The following is a 21,887-nucleotide window of genomic DNA, read 5'->3' on the forward strand; positions in this document are numbered from 1 at the left end:
AACAGCCTATTGAAGGCATTTGGAGAGGAAATTCAAGGTGGAGTTTAATTTGCAAGTTTAGAGTGGTTGAGAATGCATATTTAGAGGGAGGGTGATTGGGGGGAGGGTACCTGAGGAGATAACACAATTTCCAATGTTAGCTTGAATGAGAACAAAATAAATATGCACTTTGAAAATATAGCTTAAATAGTAATGTATGTGTTTGAATAATCGAGAAAATGTATCATACAATTCACATTATTTCACTGTATAGTTTTTCACATTGAATATCCAATAAATATTACTTACAATGTTTTGAAATATTGTTTGACTGGCGTCTGTCTCATGAATTTATCGGGTGCTAGTTTCCTGTTGTTTAATGCTACAAGTGAATTTCAAATTAATATGCTTTTTATTGAAAACTTTTGTCTTAGGATTCTAGTTCAGTTGTCGAATGGAATCAATGTCCGAAAGAAAGATCTTCTAGGAGTACAATGCAACAAATCAGCTGTGAAGCTGAATGGGACATGGTTAATACCGTTACTTTCAAAAAGAAATCCTTTATAAATGGTGATGGTATGTAAAATACACTAAATGGATTGTTTACAATGTAGTCATTACATTAAAGAGCACATGCTTTAAAACTAATAAATTATTTTACGCATTTAAAGCACCAAGTGTAATTTGAATTGCAATATCTGGATTGGAATTTACAAAATTACTCCTTAAACTTAAGGCATGGCTGGTAGTACTTGATTAATATTTTTCACACTTTTTAAATTGAATATTCTTCATATATCATGAAGCACTACAAGAACCAAATATTATAATTAGATCATTAATCACCCTAAAATGAAATATAAAGTCGCATTCTGGTAATATAGCATTTTAGTATTTGTGTGTCATAAATATTTAAGATTTCTTTCCGCATATTCTTTAGACAATAAGGTGTGAGCTTTGCTTTTAGTGTGGAATGGAATCCAAGCAGTTTTACAATAGTGAAGACAAAACTACTCTTTCTAATTTGGCACTAAGTTCAATAGTGAATTTGGTGGATATGTGGAAAGAAACTAGGGAATGGTACTTGTAAGAGAGATTTGTCTTTCAAATCTGTAAGGCATGAAGAGAAAAAGTAGGTGTTTGATGGTAGGTAATGACACCTTAAAAATATTGGCTTTAAGAGATTTTTAAAATTATTTGACATTTGTTCTGTAGCGTCACTGGCCTTTAATGGATCCAATCATAATTTGTCTCAGTAATGTATTATAAGGCATTTAAACCTTGTATAGCGGTGAGCAATGGAAATACATTTGGTAAAGATAAAACTTCAAATAGGATGTTTAGAAATATTGGAATGAATAGGAAGGGAACTTAAGTGTCTGCTTGGGTATTTGAAGCCCTGCAATAAGATTGTAATATAACAGAAAGTTAGTTTCTCTGTGTCAGCAATACTTGGGTTAGATTTTCTTTTGAAGCCAGTTATGAAGTGTGTTGCCTGTTACCATGCAACTTCGCTAAGTAAGTGCTCCAAGTCCCAGAATTTTTTTTATCTAATTGTTAAAAGCAAGAAGGTACTCCGTCTCTATTTCGTAGTGTATGACCTGTGTTTGAGCCAACAACAAAGTTTTGATGGTAATTGCTAATCAGGACAAAAACTGCTTAAAGATCTGCAATCTCTGTGACATGGATTTCACCTTCACGAATATTAATTTGATTCTGGCACTAATGATAGGGATCTTTGGTCTCCAGCACTAGTAATGTCATCAAGCAGATCACATTAAAGAGTTCTCAGAACACAAAGTAAAATGAAATGGGGCTGAGAGATAAATAGGAGGGTGTGGGTAGGAAGGTGATAGGTCGATGCAGGTGGGAGGTGATAGTGAAAGGTCGGAGGGGAGGGTGGATCAGATAGCTGGGAAGGAAGATGGACAGGTAGGACAGTTCAAGAGGGCGGTGCCAAGTTGGAGGTTTGGATCTGGGATGAAGTGGAGAGAGGGGAGATGAGGAAACTGGTGAAGTCGATGTTGATGATGTGTGGTTGAAGGGATCCAGGGCAGAAGATGAGGCACTCCTCTTCCAGTCTTCGGGTGGCTTGAATTTGGCAGTGGAGATGGCACGGGACTTGCATGTCCTTGGCAGAGTACCACTTCAACTCCCCCTTCCTACACACACAACACTCTATGAAAAAGTTGCCCCTTAGGTCCCGTTTAAATCTTTCCCCACTTAACCTATGCCCTCTAATTCTGGACTCCACCACCCCAGGGGAAATACCTTGTCTATTTACCCTATCCTTGCCCCTAATGTTTTTATAAACCTCTATAAAGGTCACCTCTCAGCCTCATGACTCCAGAATTAGAGGGCATAGATTTAGGGTGAGCAGGGAAAGACTTAAAAGGAACTTAAGGGGCAACTTTTTGACAGTGTATTCTGCATCTATGGAATGAGCTGTCAGAGGAAGTGGTGGAGGCTGATACAATTACAGCATTTAAAAGGCATCTGGATGGGTATATGAATAGGAGGGGTTTAGAGGGAAATGGGCTGAGTGCTGGCAAATGGGACTAGACTAATTTAGGATGCCTGGTTGGCATGGACGAATTGGACTGAAGGATCTGTTTCTGTGCTGCATTTCTGTGACTTTATGACATGGATTCAGATAGATGGTGAAAGTTTAAGTCAGTATAAAATCTGGAATAAAAAGCTAGCTAGCCTAGTAACAGCCATGTAGCCATTGTCATTTGTGAGAATAGCCTAACTAGTTCACTAATGTCGTTTAGGGAGCAAATCTCGCATCCTTGACTGGTCTGCAAAACATGACTCCAGACCCACAGCAATATGATTAACTCAACTGCCTTCTAGGCAATTAGGGTGAGCAATTAATGCTGACCTAACCAGAATACTAACGTCCCATGATCAATAACAAAACAAACATATCATGCTAACTGAACTGTGAACAAAATAGCTAGAAATAATTAGTTGACTGTTGCATTGATCTTTCTGTAATTGTTTTCAAGCAGTAATGACATTTTTTTCCAGGTTTAACATCACCTTGTGATGCTTGGATGATTGTTTTGTTGAGAACTAAATTTTTTTTCTATTTAATTTTTACATTTTTAGATGATTCAACATATAATATGAATAAAAGAAGTAAATGGGCATTTTCCTTCAGTCTGACTGACCTGAAATCCATTAAAAAAAATTCAGAAGGCATGGGCTGGTCATACATGGTGTTTTGTCTTTGGGATGATACTTTTCTGCCAGCTCTTCATTTCCATCATGGAGGCAGCACAATTCTACTGCAGTGCCTTAAGCGATATGTTCTTCTTAGTGAGTGAGTAATTGAAGAATACTTGCATAAAATTCAGTTTCATTGCTATAACTTTTGTGTTAGCACTTTAAATTCATCTTTCTGAACAATTTTAATTTCTTTCCCCATGTTTCACATTACTTCATATTCTTTCCTGCTAATATAACTTATAGTATCTTTTTCAAAAGAACATTTGGAATTTTGTAATTGTATCATGCTAATTGTAGGTGCACGTAATGCCATTGGCCATTTCCATGGCAAGCTCTCCGTCCCCGTCCTCACCCACTATTCCAGTCCTTGCCCACAGACCAGATGTATTGTTTTGTGAGAGTGACAATCATACATTGCTTTCTCTTACTTCAGGTCAAGTCCCAACAATGACCATTCATGGTGACGGTGCCAAGACACTCTTAGAATAGGCAGCTGCCTGAGGATGGGATCATTTGAAGATGTAAATAAAATCAAGATTTAACTCACATTGTTAAAAATCACACAACACCAGATTATAGTCCAACAGGTTTAATTGGAAGCACTAGACTTCGGAGTGCTGCTTCATCAGGTGGAGTGGCACTCCGAAAGCTAGTGCTTCCAATTAAACCTGTTGTACTATAACCTGGTGTTGTGATTTTTAGCTTTGTACACCCCGGTCCAACACCGGCATCTCCAAATCATAATTCAGATTGAAATACTTGGTTGATATACAAAACAAATTTGATTTTTCTCCCAGTCTATACAGTTGGTGATTTTATAGTTTTTAGGCAATACATAACAATTCTGCATTTCTGCAGAAGGATCTTTTGTTAATGTTCCTATATCAAACTTATCATGACCAAAAGAGGTTTGAGAATTCTTAGTTTGTACAGTAAAGCTGTTATTAGTTCCAATACAGTCTTTCCAGGAGATCATTGTAATTGATTTTTAAAGTATTTATAATAAAGCCAATACAAATAAAAACAAACTTAAAATTCTAGACTTCAAGCAAATTAGGAAATACTGGAACAGCAGTTAACTGGTAGTTGTGCATGTACTGCCACTAGATGGCATTTGCTTATAATTTAATCTCTGATAGCTAACCAAAACCTCACTGGATGTTTAATACATCAATTTAGGTTGGAAGCTCAGTCATCGTCTTTCTCCAGTAATGAGCACAAAGCTAAGAACATGTTGCAGTATAATATGTTGTTTTAAAAGGCTACCAATACCATTGTTATAGGCCGGATATCAAACAGTGATGAGACAGAATACAAGAAAGAGCTTGGTGGCATGATGTAAAGATAACAATCCCTTCCTCAACATCAGCAAAACTAAAGAGCTGATCGTCTACTTCAGGAAACAAGGAGGAAGGCAAGCTCCTATCTACATCAATGGAGCTGAGATGGAGATGATAGAGAGTGTAAGTTCCTAGGAATGCTGATACCAGCAATCTGCTCTGGACCACTCACGTTGACGTGACAGTCAAGAAGGCACAACTGTGCCTCCTCTTCCTCAGGAGGATAAGGAAATTCATTATGTCTATAAGGACTGTTATCCATTTTTATAGAGGTACCATAGAAAGCATTCTATCTGGATGCATCACTGCTTGGTGTGGCAACTGCTCTGCCCAGGACCATAAGAAACTACAGAAAGTTGTGAACACATCCAAGTCCATCATGTAAGCCAGCATTCCATCTGTTGATTCTATCTACACTTCTCGCTGCTTTGGAAAAGCAGCCAACGTCATCAAAGACCCCTCCCATCCTGGTTTTGATCTGAAACAATCTCATCCGTCAGGCAGAAGATACAAAAATTTAAACACAAACTAACAGGTTCAAGGCCAGCTGTTTTCAGACTTCTGAATGGGCCTGTTAAATTTCAAATCTCATGTTGAGCTTGCTTTTTATGCACCTTTGCAGCTGTAACTTGGTATTCCTCACTCAATTCAATCACTGTGCATCTTTGTATTATTATCTGCATGTACTGCACGTAAAACAAAACTTTTCACTGTACCTCGATACATGTGACAATAATAAATCAAAACAAATCAAATGACTAGTCTTTGTTTGATGCACAACTTGGTCCCTTTTTTATCTTTCACATTTCCAAGTTGTTTGTTCATTATTCAGGTTTTCTTTATGAAATGCCTCAGTGTATCACAAAATGTTGATATGATTTAATGAACTGTGTGTACCTCACTCTCATGTCAGACTCTTTCTAACTTACTGTTAATATCATAAATTGAATATACAATAATGATCAAGGCAAATTTAAAAATGATTGTTAATTATAAAGGTCGGTATGTTATATTGTAGATTACATTAAAATCATAAATGAATTGTAAAAATACGTTGGACTCTTCAGATTATTTGTTTAGGCAGGAAAGCTAATAAATTTCTTTTGATAAATTATTGAAGCAGGATGGAATGATCTGCAACAACAGATTCAAATAAATAGAATCCCATATATGTACACATATTAATTATTTAAATATTATGACTGTGCTGTTGTATTATTTCCTGCACAATTGTAGGGTATTTAAAAACAGGAGATAAGCACAAGTGTGGGCTCTTTATATCATCGAGTATACTCCACCTTTCAATTTGAACATGACTGATCCCTGATCTGGTTTGTGAGGAAGCATCATCTGTTGTTGGAGAATTGGAGGATGGATTAAACTGTAAGACTGATAGTAATTGTCATTTTGTTAAATTGCATTGTGGCTGCCATTAGTGAGTGACAAATATATCCTATGAAACTGATGCAGGACAAACCATTGCAATGTGTAAGGAAATCAACAATCAAACAATTGTATGTTAAGGAGATGGCTGAGAAATTACATTTTCCATTGAAGTATTTTTTAGATAGGCCAAATAGCATCTCTGTCTCTATTTTTATTAAATGTTTGCCATTTTCATATGAGAAATCACGGCTCATTATTTACTTCAGACCAATTGCGCAAACTAAAAACATTTGTAAAATAGCTAACAAATTGCTTTCTCATTCTCCATTTAGCTGATGAGCAGGAGGGGATGGTTAGGAAATCCAATGCATTGCACAATTCAGTCCTGTGATTCTTTTAAGCCTGCTTACATTTTAGGAACTTTTCTTATTTTGCTGCACACTGTAATCTGTGGCCCCTGGAAGATCTCCAGGTTCGAGAGGGAGTTATTTCAGTTATCTGGACTGATGTTGGTTTGTACTGAAGATCTTCATTTTGGAAAGCCAGAAACATCATTGAATATGGTTAGATACTTCTCTTCACTACATTGTTCTAAAATGCTCTAATGTAAAGTTTGCACATAATGTTTGCTGAGAAGTTTTTGTCTCAGTTGTTACACTCCCAGCTGATAGTAATAATGGTCAAGTCAGATTCCAAAGTGAGACTTGGCTTGATACACCATAAGTTTTATTTTTGCAGTTTGGTTATCATGGTAGTCAGTCACTGAACTATTCACTAGAGACTGTCAAAATACTTTTAACCAAATAGCATCAAAGGACCAAAACAAGCATGCACAACACTGAAGAAACTGAGCAAGTCAGGCAGCATCTCTGGAAAGTGAAGCAGAGTTAACATTTCAAGTCCAGTATTATCCCCCTTCAGAATTGGAGTTCTGTTGAAATTAAAATTGTTAGAGAAATTGTAATTACAGAATCTGAAGGATCTAACAGGTCGTTTCTTAAATTTAGCACAAATGACCTCTGACAGCAAATTGTGTTGTGTCTCCAATGTTATATTGCCATGTTTGTGCTAGTATAGTTCTGGAGTTGGTTTATGTTCAGATCCTGCCACGTGGAAAATAATTTTCTGTCATTTGAACAGGACTCTGGATATTTTCATCATGGTGGGAATGCATGTTTGTAACTGGGGCTGCACAGTATAATTGTGTTGTCGTCACTCTTGAAAACTGGTTTTGTAGTATAACTGTAACAAGTCTAGAGTATATTTCTTGGATACTTTAAATCTAACCATTGGTTTGAAAATTTACCTTGAGTATCTCCAATGAGAGATTGCTGGTGTTAATTTTTAAATGTTCACAAGTCCCTAGGCTACAATTTATAATTGCAATTGGATTTCTGGATTTAAAATTGGATTTTTAAAAAAATTCAATAACAAAATGTTAATTCAAATGAAATAAGACACGCCCATGTGCCAGAAGAATGATTCACTTTAACATCAATTAAAAGACAAAATGTGTGGCTACTAATATTTCATATGGAGTATTTTCTTTTCTTTTATTGTTCTAATTTTAATAAATGCTTCCAGACGTGCTTATGCATATATTTCATTGTCTATCTCCCCAGCATCAGCAATAGTTAATACATTTTGTTCTGAAAGCACTTTTTCATAAAATGTAATCACAAAATGAGATCAGCAATCTAACTATCTGTCAGAGAGACGTCTTCCAGCTTAAATTGATATTGCACATGTTTGTTTTGCTGTTGATAATGTCAATGGTTGGCAGGAAGAGAGATGAGGGTCATGTCTGTCTCTCCCTCTCGCTCATTTGCTCGCTCTCCCTCTCTCTCTCTCTCTACCTCTCTCTCGCTGTCTCTCTCTCTCGTACGCTGTCTCGCTCTTGCTCTCTCTACTTTGTATGCCGGAAGGTCCACTTTCTTTTTACTGTTGATTCCCCCCCCTTTGTGTGATTGTACGTCTACATAATACATAAGTTTTTTGCCCATTTTTAAAACAAATCTTAAGCTTATTACTATCCTCACATAATTTTAAATTGTATATTATTATTGTTCAGAAGCCATCCATTCGCTTAGAATATTAGTTCTTTGCCTTCTGACTTGATGCTAAAATATTCACGGTTAACTGCTTCATTTCAGTTGTTGATAATTTTCTTGTGACTGATGTTGAAAAGATGGGAAGTGATGATACTTTGGGTAAAATTTAAAATGTCGATGACCATTTTACGTGGCAATTACATTAAATGATCCATCACTTGTTAAAATATCCAGAGTCCTGTTAAAATCTTTGCCAGTAATAATTAACTTCAGCTTACAAATATACTAAATGATCCCCCATTTCTCAGAGTAAGGTTAAAAATATTTATGCGTCTTATATGTTCTCCTTGTCATTTTTGCTTGCGCCTCGCTCACCCCTTGTGCTATGTTCTTTCTTGCACTTCCTGTAATTGAGATTATTTTTATTTACAGATCTCCCTGTGAAGCTTTCCTACTTTAAACTCTTTCTTTTCCTTTGTACAGTATTTTCTTTGACTGCCACTCTGAGAGGCTTATGGTCTGACCATTGTTGATCTCTATGTAATTTCCTCTATCTGTGTATCTAACTGTCAAACAGTTTATCTTTCTTGTCGCACGATTTTAATGGTTTGAAATTTTTTATATTGTGTCCTTTATTTTCTTTCAATCTGCAGCTAGTTTGCATACAGTCATTTCTTATGTTTCATTTCTTAGTTTTGAGTCAGATATAGTTCAGGAATTAACAAGCTGTATAGGTCCTGATTTCATGTTATAGTATCTCTAAAGATGAGGAGAAAATTTGTTAATGAAATGAAACATGCTGGATTTGTTCACTAGGTCAGAGAGAATCTATTAAGAGTAAAGTACTTCATGTTTTAAGTGATGTTGGGAGCAGAAAGGAGCCTGACCGAGGAATTTAGCGTGTGGCAGTGCTTTGATGCCAGTGATCTAGGAATAAAAAGTAAAATAAATAACAAAAGAAATTGAGATTTTAAAAAAAATATATTACTGAGTTTAACAAAATGAATTTTTGTAAAATTTATAATATAAATCAAGTTTAGTAGATTTTCTCAATTTGCCCTTGAAGGTGATCTTAAAATGCATGCATAAATATTTTAAAAAATTCATTAATTTCTTTGCAGGAAATTGTATATTTGGCTCTTTGTGTCATTGTGTCTGGCAGTCTTTTGTTTGAATATTGTAATTATCTGAGGCTAGTGTTATACACAACTGTGACATGCTCGTATAGATAATCTGAATCTGTATTAATTGTAATATATTAAAAATTTTACATCTCACTGTGATTTATTATTTCTTTGTTATCATGTTTTTCCATGCTTTCATATGTTCATATATATGATTGAAACAGGCTATGTAAACTATCACACAGTTTTACAGCCTCCCATTCGTGATGACACAGTCGTGTCTGTTTCTCTGTCTCAAATTCAGTTTATAACGCATAGAAGCTCCTACTTTAATTGCTACTTTACAAGTAATGCATAATTATTGTTCACATGCAAATAATATATCAACATATACAAAGAAAAGTTGAAAAATATGACCTTAGATTGAGAAATGAAATGTTATGGATGCTCTGCTCCAACTCATGCTCATCCTCCAGTCAAGACTCTGATGTGACCAGGGGATTGACCCATTTCTTTACTTAAAACAAAAGATCCGTGCTTTTGTTTAAAGTATTGATTAATTCATCTTTATGGCTTTTCATTCACCCCTCCCACCCACCCTCCAAAAAACCAGCAAAGTATCTGGAGGTTTATGTGTACCTCCTTTTGAAAGAAGGAGAAGAGATGTTAATGTCCTGTGATTATAGAACTGGCCTAAGTTTCTGATTACAGGTAGTCATTTACAAGTCTCGTTTAATACCATTGTATTTAAATGTTTTATTTTTAGATCTTGTTTCTTCAAATTAGGTTGGCATTTCCAGTTTGATGTAATTTTGCTGCGCTACATTTCATTGCATATCAGAGTCATTTTGACATTAGGACCCATTGGCACCACGTTGTGGAACTCCAGACCTTTAGACAAGCATTTTCTTGTAGGAAAGGAAAAAGAGAAAGACAGGGCCGAGTTTCAGCAATGTTGTGTGGATGAGAGACAGAGGCCATTGATGTCTCTACCACTTAGAGCATACAATACTTTAAAAATCAGTCAGAAACACTCATTAAGTGATGTTAATGAGCCTGCTGCTATAAAGAGGGCAAGGAAGACTATCATCCTCGCAGTGAAATTGGATGTATTAAAGTATTCTGACACTGTCAAATGACTGCTTGGATTACCCTCTAAGACACTGAAAAGAATTGGTGATATTGTTGACAAAATCAAACAATTCTTGCATAATTTTTTCAAATAAATTTGGATATAGTATTACTGTTATATTCAGTGATATACTTAATTTTGAAAACTATTTCAAGTAGAATACAGAATGAGAATGTGTTTTAGCTTGTCATAGAGTCATACAGCACAGAAACAGATCCTTTGGTCCAACCAGTCCATACTGAACATAATCCCAATCTAAACTAGTTGCACCTGCCTGCTTCTGGCCCGTATCCCTCCAAACGTTTCCTATTCACGTGTCCATCCAAATGTCTTTTGGATGTTGTAATTGTACCTGCATCAAGCACTTCCTCAGGAAATTCATTCCATATGCAAACTACCCTCGGTGTAAAAAAAAAAACCACCTCATATCTTTTTTAAAAATGTTTCTCCTCCCACCTTAAAAATGTGCCCCCAGTGTTGAAATTCTCCATTTTAGGGAAAAGACAACTACCATCAATCCTGTCTATACCTGTCATTTTATAAATTTCTATCAAGTCACCTCTCAACCTCCTGTGCTCTACTGAAAAATAGTCCCAGCTGTTTTTGAGAACTCAAGCCTTCCATACCCAGCAACATTCTAGTAAATCTCTTCTGAACTTTCTCCAGCTTCATAATATCATTCCTATAACTGGACAACCAGAACTGGATACAGTATTCCAGATGAGGCCTCACCAATGTCCTGTACAACCTCAACATAATGTCCCAACTCCTTTACTCAAAGAAATGAGAAATGAAGTTAAATATGCCAAATGCCTTTTTGACCATCCTGTCTCTTTGTGATGTGAACTTTAAAGAATAATGTCCCTGCGCTCTTGGGTCCCTCTGTTCTACAACACTGTCTAAGAGCCTACCATTAATTGTATAAGCCCCACCCTTGTTTGTTGTACCAAAATGAAATCCCTTGTATTTAGCTAGACTGAACTCCATTTACCATTTTCTTAGCCCATTAACCTATTTGATCAAGATCCTTTTGTAATCTTCGGAAATCTCCACTGTCTACTATGCCGTCAATTTTGGTGTCCTCCATAAACTTACTAACCATGTCTTCTATTTTCTCATTCAAATCATTTATATAAATGACTAACAAAAAAAGGACCCAAAACCAATCTCTACGGAATACCACTGGTCACAGGCCTCCAGTTTGAAAAGCAGCCCTCTACCATTATTCTGTCTCCTGCTGTTAAGCCAATTATGTATCCAATTGGCAAGCTCACCTTGAATCCATGTGACCTAACTTTACTAATTAGTCTACCATGCGAAACCTTGTCAAAGGCTTCACTAAAATCCAAATAAACAATGTCTACTGCTCTGCCATCATTCTTTTTTGGTATTGTTTTTCTGAGCAAGAAAATGCCCTAAGGAACCAAACTCCATTTCTACTATTGATTCCAATGGAAATTCATGAATCACTTGTGGTTCTTTTCCTGAAAATCACAACTTTAATGGAGGGTGAACACAATTTGAGCTTGAATCGTCATTGGTAGTGTTGATTTTATAAATATTCTTCAGTTTTTAGTGCATGATTAAAGCTGCTTAGTAGGCTTACTGCTAAATTTACTGACGTTTTAAAGCTTGCTTACAGATCATGAGCTTTTACTCAATAGCAGCACAGCAATTAAATGCTAATGTTTAACAAAGTGTATTCATTTTTCCAACTTGTCTGGTCAGTTCTTCGACTCCAGCTGTCTGTTGTGAAATTAGTTTTTTGTTTGGAACTGCTACCCCTTCATAATATGCACAGCAGTAGATTGGCTCTCACAAGTGAAATGCTTTGTCAGATGTTTCCTTTCAGGCTAGCACATCTTGTTAGCCAGCGGTTTTCAGTTATTAAAGTTGTTATCACTCTATTTTAATAATATAAATGTGTGGATTAGGTGTAACTGAGATGAGATAATCTAATTGATAACTGTTCAGCTACACTCAGTAAAACAAAAACAAATAAATTGAAGCAGTGTGTAGATTAGCATAGTTAACACAAATAAGACATAAATTAGTTTGGAATCTTCCTGTTAAACCTAATTATCAATAAATATTGATAGAGGATTTTTTTTTCCCACTTGATTTCGAAGCATGGGTCTTTGAACCAAATGAATACTGACATCCTAACTAAGCTTAAAAAGAATTCAGAAAAATGTGATCATCCTTTTTTGTATTTTCCTATAGATCATCACATGATGACCGAGTACTCCATGTTGCATACAACAGTAAGGCACTTTCTCAGTCTTTTGAGAACTTGTTCGAAGAGAATGCAGTTGGCTTAGTGCAAGTAAGTGCATGATATGCTTAAGATGTATATTTTAAAATAGTCTCTTTTTTTTTGTCTTGAGTGTCTGAGACATAAGAGTATGCTCATCTTTTCTAATACTTAATTGGACCAAAGAATACTCTTGACATGAGATGGTCGATCACGTTTGACCAGAATTGATATCATGTCTGTCTTGTGCTTTGATGTGTAGCTGTCCAATATTTACAAAATCAGTCTAAGTAGTACTTAGATGATATCACAAACTAATTGTTAGATTTGTATACGCAAATACAAATGTACAGACTAACAGTTAAAGCTAGTTTTATTACTTCACTGATTTTCACTTTCCCCATTTTTAAGGAAAGAAAGCATTACTTCTTGAACAACCTCCAACACTAAAAGCTGACATTCTGGAGTTTAGTTCCAACTCTGGTCCTAAATCAAAAAAACCTCATTGACTCCTGAACACCCATGTTTTGTCCATTTGAATAGTATAACCTGAATGCAATGAATGAAATCATTTGCTGATTATCAGAGATGAGATAATGGATTAATCAGCAATGTGCAACTATACATACTTAAATAATTTCTGAATATTGATCAGGATAGTAATGTGTGCTTTGTCTATGATTATCAAATTAATCCAAAATATCACTAGGACTCCCAAAGTACACTATAGCAAGCAGTATATTGATTTTAAAATTCTTATCTTTGTTTTCTTATCTTTCCATGGTCTCTTCTCTCTTTCTCCATCTTTGTAAACTTGTGCAGCCCTCCAACCTTCCACGATAGTAGCAGTCATCTAATTCTGACTGTGAATATCCCTGATTTTAACTGCTCTACCATTGTTAGTTATGCCTTTTGGTCTTTAAACACTAAACTGTGCAATTCCCTCCCTACACCTCTCTGTCTGGCTTTGCTCACTTCAGGCACTGCTTAAACCTACTTGTTTGACTTTTCCTTCGGTCATCTGACCTAATAACCTCTTATGTGGCTTGACATCATATTTTGGTTTTATAATCCTTCTGAGATGCTTTATATTTTCAAAGACATGATACAAATATATGTTGTCACTGTAACTAGCATAGACATGATCGTTAGAATCCCCTCTGTGTAACCTAAGTAACTGTGACTTATGGTTAAAAACAGTTTGTCTTATTTGGTGAGTGTGAATTAGAAATCTAGATATCACATAAAAGCATAAAATTGTGGATCTTGGAGAGCTAAAGTAAAAACAAAGTGCTGGAGAAGTCTAGCAGCTTTGGTAATATTTGCAGAGAGAAACTGAGTCAATGTTGAGTTCAGTATGACATTTATTTTCTTGGACTTATGAATGTTCTTCAATTTTCTTTGTTTCAAATTGTGCTGTAGTGTTGCCACTGTTAGTCAATATCTTGATCAGATCACTACTTTAGCTAATACTGAAAAACATATTTGATATGACACTTTAGAACATAACCAAGTGAGAATTTTTGAGCCTAACAGGAGGACCCCACAATTTAAAAATTTTTCGCTGCATCTACTCTATCAAACATTTCCATAATTTTAAAATGCCTCTAATTCTCTTTTCTAAAGTATGTTCAAAAATGAACATTCACTGATTGGATAATCCACCATCATGCATACACAAAATTTGTTTATTTAATATTCTGCAAAGGTAATTATTTTATGCAGTTGATCCCAATTTTTGAGTATCCTTGTACAGCATCACTTTGTAACTATTGCCTAGGATACAATGAAAATTAAATTGATTTGACTTGTTGTGAATAGTAAGCAATGCATTTTTCTGGAATGTTTATATAGCAGTATAGTATATCTAACTATCTTGGGGTTTCTCTTACAGAAATTCAAGAAGGATCCATATACAACAACATTAGGAGGTTTTTCAAAAGTTACAAACTACCTTATGTATGCATTTCGTGGTTATGATGTAACATCCCAACAAAGACCTGCATCTGAAATGGATCTTAATGAATCTATTTCAGGCCTGGAAATTAATCATCAGGAGGAGCCAGGTTTTGAAGTTATTACACGAGTGAGTTATCTTAATGCCATAAACTTGTGTTTGTTAAGGATATCTTAAAGAATTTTCAGCTTTTAATGTGTATTTTAGTAGTTCTGTTGTTTGTTTGTAAAGGTGGTGTGGAGTGGAATTAAATTAGCATCATTCATTTTAATTTCATTTATTTCAGATTGATCTTGGCATAAGACCTGAAATTCAAAGAGGAGAACCAGTTTCTATTGAGAGGTGGTCACAATGCATGGATGCAGAAGGAAAAGTCCTAGACCCAGAAAATGTGAAAAAATTGATATTCAGGGGGGTAAATGCATTCTTTTAAAATAGTTTTCACGTTGTGTTTTTATTTCTGTCGTACTTTGCTTTCATTATAGTCAGCATAGACTTGCAAATAGAAAATTGTGCTTGATGAATTTATTGGAGTTTTTTTCATTGAAGATATTACTAGCAAAATTGATAATGGAAAGTGGTTGGGTGTAGTATACTTCAATTTTTAGAAGACCTTTGATAAAGTTCCCAACAGGGCGCTGGTCAGAAAAATTAAAACATGATGGATAGGACAGACAATAATTGATGAATGGCTAACTGCCAGTAAACAGAGTAAGAATAAATGGGTCATTCCTGTGTTGGCTCTGTGACTAATGGGCTATTGCACTGTTGAATATTTGGAGCCAAGCTATTCGCATATATATCAACGATTTGGAGATGGGGATCAATTACCATCTAAATTTTGGGATGATGTAAAGCTAAGTGGGAATGTATGTTGTGAAGAAGATGTTAAGTGGCTTTAGAAGAATTTGGATAAATGCATGGGCAAGAATGTGGGAGATGGAATATAATGTGGAAAAGTGTGAGGGTGTCCCCTTGGTAGAAACAGATGAGCAGAGTATTTTTTAGATGGTAAGAGGTGGAAAATTGTAAATGTACAAAGAGACCTCTGTGTCCTGTCAGAAAGTCAGTGCAGGTTATTCTGTGGGGTAGCAAGCAATCAGGAAGGTCCATGGAATGTTAGCCTTTATTGCAGGTGGATTTGAGTATGAGAGCCTTGCTTCATTAGATAGGAGCTTGGTTTGACCACACCTGGAGTACTACATGCCATTTTGGTCTCCTTATCTGAGGTTTTATTATTATAAATATTATTTCCATAGAGAGACGATGCAATAGAGATTCACCAGATGTATTCCTGGGAGGGCATTCCTGTGAAAAGAGATTGGGCAAACTGGGCTTGTATTCTCTAGAGTTTTGATGAACGAGAGGTGATCTCATTGAAAATTACTGAATACTTAAAGGGATAGACAGGGTAGATGCAGGTAAGATACTCTCTGGTTGTGGAGTGTGGAACTGGAGGCACAGTTTAAAATAAGGCTGATGTCTCTTTGGTCTGAGATGAAAGATTTGCTTACTGAGAGGACCATTGAGAGCTGAGAAATATCCAGTCTTTAGTTATGTTTAAAGTGGAGATTGATTTCTGCGAGTGGCTTACAGGGTTATGAGGAAAGTTTGGGTAAGAGACATTGAATTGTTTAATTAGCCATGATTGTATGAATAGTGGGGCAGGCTCAACAAGCTGAATGGCCTACTATTATTGCGTGAACAACACACCACTGGAAGGGGTTAGCAACTTCTACCATCTTAGGTCGATGGTGGCAGAAAATCTGTTTCTTGGCTTCGAGCACTCACACACAAACAGCAGCTACTAAATATGGCTGCCTCAAAACAACAAAAGGATTCGAGACCCACTGGTTGCTTGATGGAGACCCATGTTCTTATCACCTTGTAGGAGAAAGTGAGGTCTGCAGATGCTGGAGATCAGAGCTGAAAATGTGTTGCTGGAAAAGCGCAGCAGGTCAGGCAGCATCCAGGGAACAAGAGAATCGACGTTTCGGGCATAAGCCCTTCTTCAGGAATTCCTGAAGAAGGGCTTATGCCCGAAACGTCGATTCTCCTGTTCCCTGGATGCTGCCTGACCTGCTGCGCTTTTCCAGCAACACATTTTCAGCTGTTATCACCTTGTATGCTTGCTCAGCATGGACAACTCACAGCTTTTAGGAAGGGAAGGGACAATTGTTATTCATGTCTGCAGTGATTTGCAGCTTTTCCAGGAAAAAGAAAATCACAAATGTACCAGTCCTGTCAGAGTCAAATCTTCCAAGTATGCGAGCACTCCTTAGCAGAGGCAACTTCACTGGCATGAGCATGTTTACAGGATGAAGATTGATGGATTCTTAAGGATATGGGGAGAAAGGCAGAACTAAAAACTCAACAGGATGCAAAAAGCTCTGTAACAATTCTTGAAGTTATGAAATAAAACCCTAAACATTATTTTCCACACATGGGAAACATTAGTCAACAACAGAAGGAAAAGGCAACATTATCTATGGGCTATTGTGTGCCACCATGGCAATTCACTTCAATAACAATCTGACAGCAGGCTCCTGTGCCAACAACCATGTCTCTCAATGACATCTTATAACCTTTTGTGCAGCACTTGTGATAGAACCTGTATCTCTCAGTTTAGTCACTTCAGCAACCATTGCAAAATGCACCTGGTAGAATTAGTCAATTGCCAGTGGATTTGCCGTGTGTCTATTATCACATGTAAATGGAAGGATGCTAGCAGATGCTAATGCATAGAAGTACATGTTTAGAAAACAAATAATCAAATGGTGAAGAGTTTGACTTTTGGGGAAGGTTCTAAATAGAAATCTTCACTGCAAACCAGTTTTAAAATGTTTTAGGAAACCTAAAAGACACATGGTGAATAGGAAAAGGGGTATGTATATGTGTAAAATTTAGCCTTGATTATTTTGTGCTGAACTACAAATCTAATAGAAAGGAATACTAAAGTTAGGTTGTCCCAAAGATTAATTTTTTTTTACAACTGCAGAATTTTATTCAAGTATTGAATATTTTCCTTTCTCAGGGTCTTTGTCATGCAGTAAGAAAATTGACTTGGAAATTTCTTTTAAATTACTTCCCGTGGGATAGTTCAAAAGAAGATAGAAGATTGTTAATCAAAAGAAAAACGTGAGTTCTTTTTGTTCTACAAATATCATAGATTTGAGAAACCAGTTGCTAAGTGTATCTTTTCTAGACCTCTACTGGTCTCTTCCGAGAACTGTACAAAAAAATTTCTGTTTATATCCAGTACACTTCTTTGTTTTGATGTGATGAGCAGGGAAATGAATTCAATCCTAATACCCAGAGTTTGGCATATCTGTAGGAATTAGTGAAAATTTGTATGTTATCCCTGTTGTAGTTGATTTTATGCAATGTTTAAAATTACTTTTTTAATAAAGCATTTACCAGCTTAATGAGTTTAGTATTTATATTTTTGTGATGTTAAATAAACACTACATCTGGTTGCAGTAGCTAAGGCAGTAATCAATTAGTTTTAGACTTTGCTCATATTTCACTTGTATAGAGATGAGTACTTCAGGATGAAGCTTCAGTGGAAGTCAGTCAGTGAAGAACAAGAAAAAAGAAATACAAGATTGAAAGATTACAAGAGTCTTATAGGTAAACAAGCTTAACTTTCTTAAATTTTGAGGGAAGTAAAAGCATATATTCAAACTGAAATGCTACTTGGTTTGTGAATACAAAATTTCATTTTGTCTAAAATAAGAATAATTGAATTTTTTAATTACTTCTGGTACTCTTTGCCTGTATAAAATATGCATGGAGCGCATAGACTAAACTAGATGAGAAATTAACACTTCTGTGCTTTTCTCCAACACTACATTTTCATCTCAGCCCTGGAAAGATATTCTGTCTCTGTCACTCAAAGACACTACATATTCGTTTCCTGCCATCCAATTGGCCTCTGAGTAAGATTGTTAAATCTAGATGCGGAACTCTGAGTAGTTTTGTTCTGATCAACTTTGTCCAGAAGGGACTGAACTAAGACGTCCAAAACTGTTTCAGTTCAGAACTAGCCAACCATGAAAGAGGGAAAATATTCATCGGTTCTCAACCTTCTCATCATCTGAGATTGGATTCTAACCCAGGCCATTACCAGTTGATTAACAAATTATGTAAAGCTTGTATGACATTACCAATCTCTCATTGTTTATTTATAGTATTTATCATTACCTTATTGAATCTGTGCATATCAATTGTGTAGCACTCTCCAATCTTTACCCCTTCTTTCTGAGCTGACTTGTAAACATCACATCGAGTCTACTAAACCTAAAGATTTGGCTCCCTTCATACTGTATCTTTAATCATTGTTGAATTGATCTTGTAGTCTTTTATCATAAGAATTGAATGCATGTTTTCTCACTGAATTCTATACTCGGTCAACGTCGTCACAAAAACGTTCTTTTTGCTGGTTGTTTATTCTTAAAGTGTTTAATTTGTTCGGTGATTATTGTGCTATCTAACTACATCTTTCGAATTTTAGTTAAAAAAAATCAGTTGTAAACATTCAGCTTCTTGGCATGGTAATTTGCTTATGATTTACATGGGCTCAAACATTTAAGGGTATTCAGAGAACTATTGTTTGGTCGAGGCTGTATAATGTCTTTGACTTGGCTGTTGTTTTCTTTGTGCAATTTTTCCAAATCCTGCTACACCCAGCAATACTAAATTCAAGAGACATATTCTTATTTTCTTAGTTGCCCATGGAGAAATTATTATGCAGAAAAATATTGTAATTGTAACCAGCTGGAAAACATTTCACTTTTAAAGAATTGTTTTATGCTTTTAGCCATTCTTGACATTTTTTCTACTTAAGGCATTTTTTTGTGAAGCCTTTCAAGCTATTATTTGTTGGTTTGTCAGAGCGAGACATGTTTTAAGGTATGGGTTAGTGGTAGAAAGCAGTAAAGCGGTTAACTGTTAGGTCCAGAATTAATCATGTTCTTATTCATTTTGTAGTCCTAGATTTTCATTTAACCATTTTGGTTTTTCATGAAGAGCAGAAAAGGCTAAATTTGCTTTAACCTTTTGATGGCAACTGCTGACTCCTTTTTAAATGTAAATTATGGATTTTTCAAAGACTGCAATAATTATAATGGGTTCTTGTCTCACACCAGTAGCCATAACATGTATGCAACAGGTTCATCTTGTGTCACATTACCAACCTAACATTGCACTGACCACAGTGCTCTCATGTAATCTTAGTTGCCCATGTTTACATTCATATCTAACTTCTTGAGAGAGTGGATAGCTGTTCTGTCATAATATTAAACAATCACAAAGGAATATTTCTAAATCTTAGGACACCTTGGCAATTTATAAGATGTAGTTTTGCAATATGCGGAAGTAATGCTCCTCATTAGTGAAAATATGCTGTCCCAAATCTTGTGGTAAACTTAGAAGCTGGACTATTAACTTAAATCTCAAATTACACTGCTACTTTTATCATCATGTGCACCTCAAAGTTTTCATGTTAATACCTGAGTTACAGTGTCAAGCAGCTAAATTGCTCACAAATTACAAGGTAATAGTGAGATTTCATCTGGAGTACTGTATACAATTTTGGTACCCTCACTTGAGGAAGGATGTAATTAGATAGGAGGCAGTTCAAAGAAGGTTTTCTGGATTAATTCCAACCAAGAAAGGTTTTTTTTCTTATGAGGAGTGATTCAGAAGTTTAGGCCTATACTTGCTAAAACTTAGAAGGATGTGAGGAGATCCAACTGAGATATACAAGATGCTAAAAGGGATTGAAAAAGTTGGTGTAGAATGGACGTTTCACCTTGTCGGGCAATTTATAACAAGATGTCATGTTTTTAGGCTAAGGGGTGGCAGACTTAAAAGGGAGTTGAAGAGGAACTACTTCTCTCAAAGTGTCGTGAATCTGTAGAATTCAATACTTCAGGGTTCAGTGGAACACTGAATAAATGTAAGGAGGAGATATGCAGATTTTCAATTGGTAATGAGTTAAAGGATTGTAAGGAGCGAGCAGGAAAGTGGAATCGAAGCAGAGATGAGATCAGCTATGATCATATTGAATGCCAGAGAAGTCTCAAAGGGCTGAAATACCTACTCCTACTCTTTGTTCTTGTGTTCTTAAATCAGTCTTTCTTTAAATGAGTCAGTATTTTAACTGTTAAGACAATTGATCATTTATTAAACTGCAGATATTTTGAAATTGTTTTGCTTACTATTTATGTTCTTTGATGTTGTTTTATTTGATCGTCACTGAAATGTCAGTATATAAATTCTTCATTCTGATAAGGGCTTTTGGTGCAGTGCCTTGATACTTTAAAGGCCATGGTATTTCATTGTGGAATTAATGTGTTTCATCTTGGGAGGGGGAAGAATTAATCCATTAAAAACCAAGAGCAGTAAAAGAAAACCATGCATGAAGATACTGGTTAAAACTTAGTTCAAATACATAAATGTCATCTTTGAAAAGAACAAATGCTTTGATTTCAGAAAGTTGTTTGAATATTTTAATTTGTTTGGAAACAAATATTTCTTTTAGAGAAAGACGTCAACAGAACAGATAGAACAAATCCTTTTTATGAAGGGCATGAAAATCCTGGATTGATTTTATTGCATGATATATTAATGACCTACTGCATGTATGATTTTGATCTTGGTAAGTATTATGATCTGTGAAAACTACGTTCAGTTTTACTTATGCAAACATTTATTATTTTGTAAATCTCTAGCTTTAACTTTACTGATAAGTTATGACAATATTTTCTATCAAATGTATTTTTGTAGCATTAATTTAAGCTTTAATAAAAACATTGCAAATGTATGCCTATATAGATAGGGACAGCATGCAAATAAACATTTGCTATTAAGTTACTGATTTCATTTGAGTTTAATATGTATTGAAATTGCTTGCCAAATATGTGGCTTTATTACTGATTAACTATAAAATGTTTAATTTTTAGGGTACATTCAAGGAATGAGTGATTTGCTTTCTCCCATATTGTATGTTATGGAAAATGAAGTGGATGCCTTTTGGTGCTTTGTTGCTTTCATAGAACAAATGGTAAGAATTAAAATTAGCTAGAATTGAATTCTAAGTTTTGCAACCACCTTAAATGGATCTCCCAAACTTTTTAAAAAGTTACACATCCACAGAGTACTGAGTTCAGAATTTAGATCACAAGGCAAAGGAACTGAGCTTCTCTACAGCACACTTACTTAGAATGGGTACGTTCCTTTTAGATTTAAATAGACACTGCATTTATACCATCTAATTGCCAGATGCTGTCTCTTATTGCCAATATGATCTTGTAGTTTCATAATTTTAAGTGATGTAATGGTCATTTTTTAAGTACAGTTGTAACCCTAAGACAAGTTATTGGTGTGAGGGCACCCAAAATTCAAAGGTCATTTGAATTTAGGATGGT

The 21,887-nt window shown here is 35.5% G+C and overlaps 1 protein-coding gene across 8 annotated transcripts in view; it reads left to right on the top strand.

The window, feature by feature from the left end:
• The window catches only part of tbc1d15 (TBC1 domain family, member 15), an 85,605-nt gene that overhangs the window by 53,440 nt on the left and 10,278 nt on the right, over nucleotides 1-21,887 (top strand). For 6 of the 8 annotated variants that reach the window (XM_087997123.1, XM_087997122.1, XM_087997120.1 and 3 more), the window contains 9 exons: nucleotides 414-555; nucleotides 3,094-3,307; nucleotides 12,470-12,572; nucleotides 14,395-14,586; nucleotides 14,744-14,872; nucleotides 17,492-17,595; nucleotides 17,993-18,087; nucleotides 21,002-21,118; nucleotides 21,423-21,523. In XM_087997123.1, coding sequence (XP_087853249.1) covers nucleotides 414-555; nucleotides 3,094-3,307; nucleotides 12,470-12,572; nucleotides 14,395-14,586; nucleotides 14,744-14,872; nucleotides 17,492-17,595; nucleotides 17,993-18,087; nucleotides 21,002-21,118; nucleotides 21,423-21,523 — 1,197 coding nt within the window. The remainder of the gene's footprint in view (nucleotides 1-413; nucleotides 556-3,093; nucleotides 3,308-12,469; nucleotides 12,573-14,394; nucleotides 14,587-14,743; nucleotides 14,873-17,491; nucleotides 17,596-17,992; nucleotides 18,088-21,001; nucleotides 21,119-21,422; nucleotides 21,524-21,887) is intronic. The other 2 variants (XM_087997121.1, XM_087997124.1) reach the window with 2 other exon arrangements.

Source organism: Chiloscyllium plagiosum, unplaced genomic scaffold, assembly GCF_037043375.1.
Source record: "Chiloscyllium plagiosum isolate Xiang-an unplaced genomic scaffold, Cpla_swu_hap1 HiC_scaffold_19, whole genome shotgun sequence".
Taxonomy (NCBI): Eukaryota; Metazoa; Chordata; class Chondrichthyes; order Orectolobiformes; family Hemiscylliidae; genus Chiloscyllium; species Chiloscyllium plagiosum.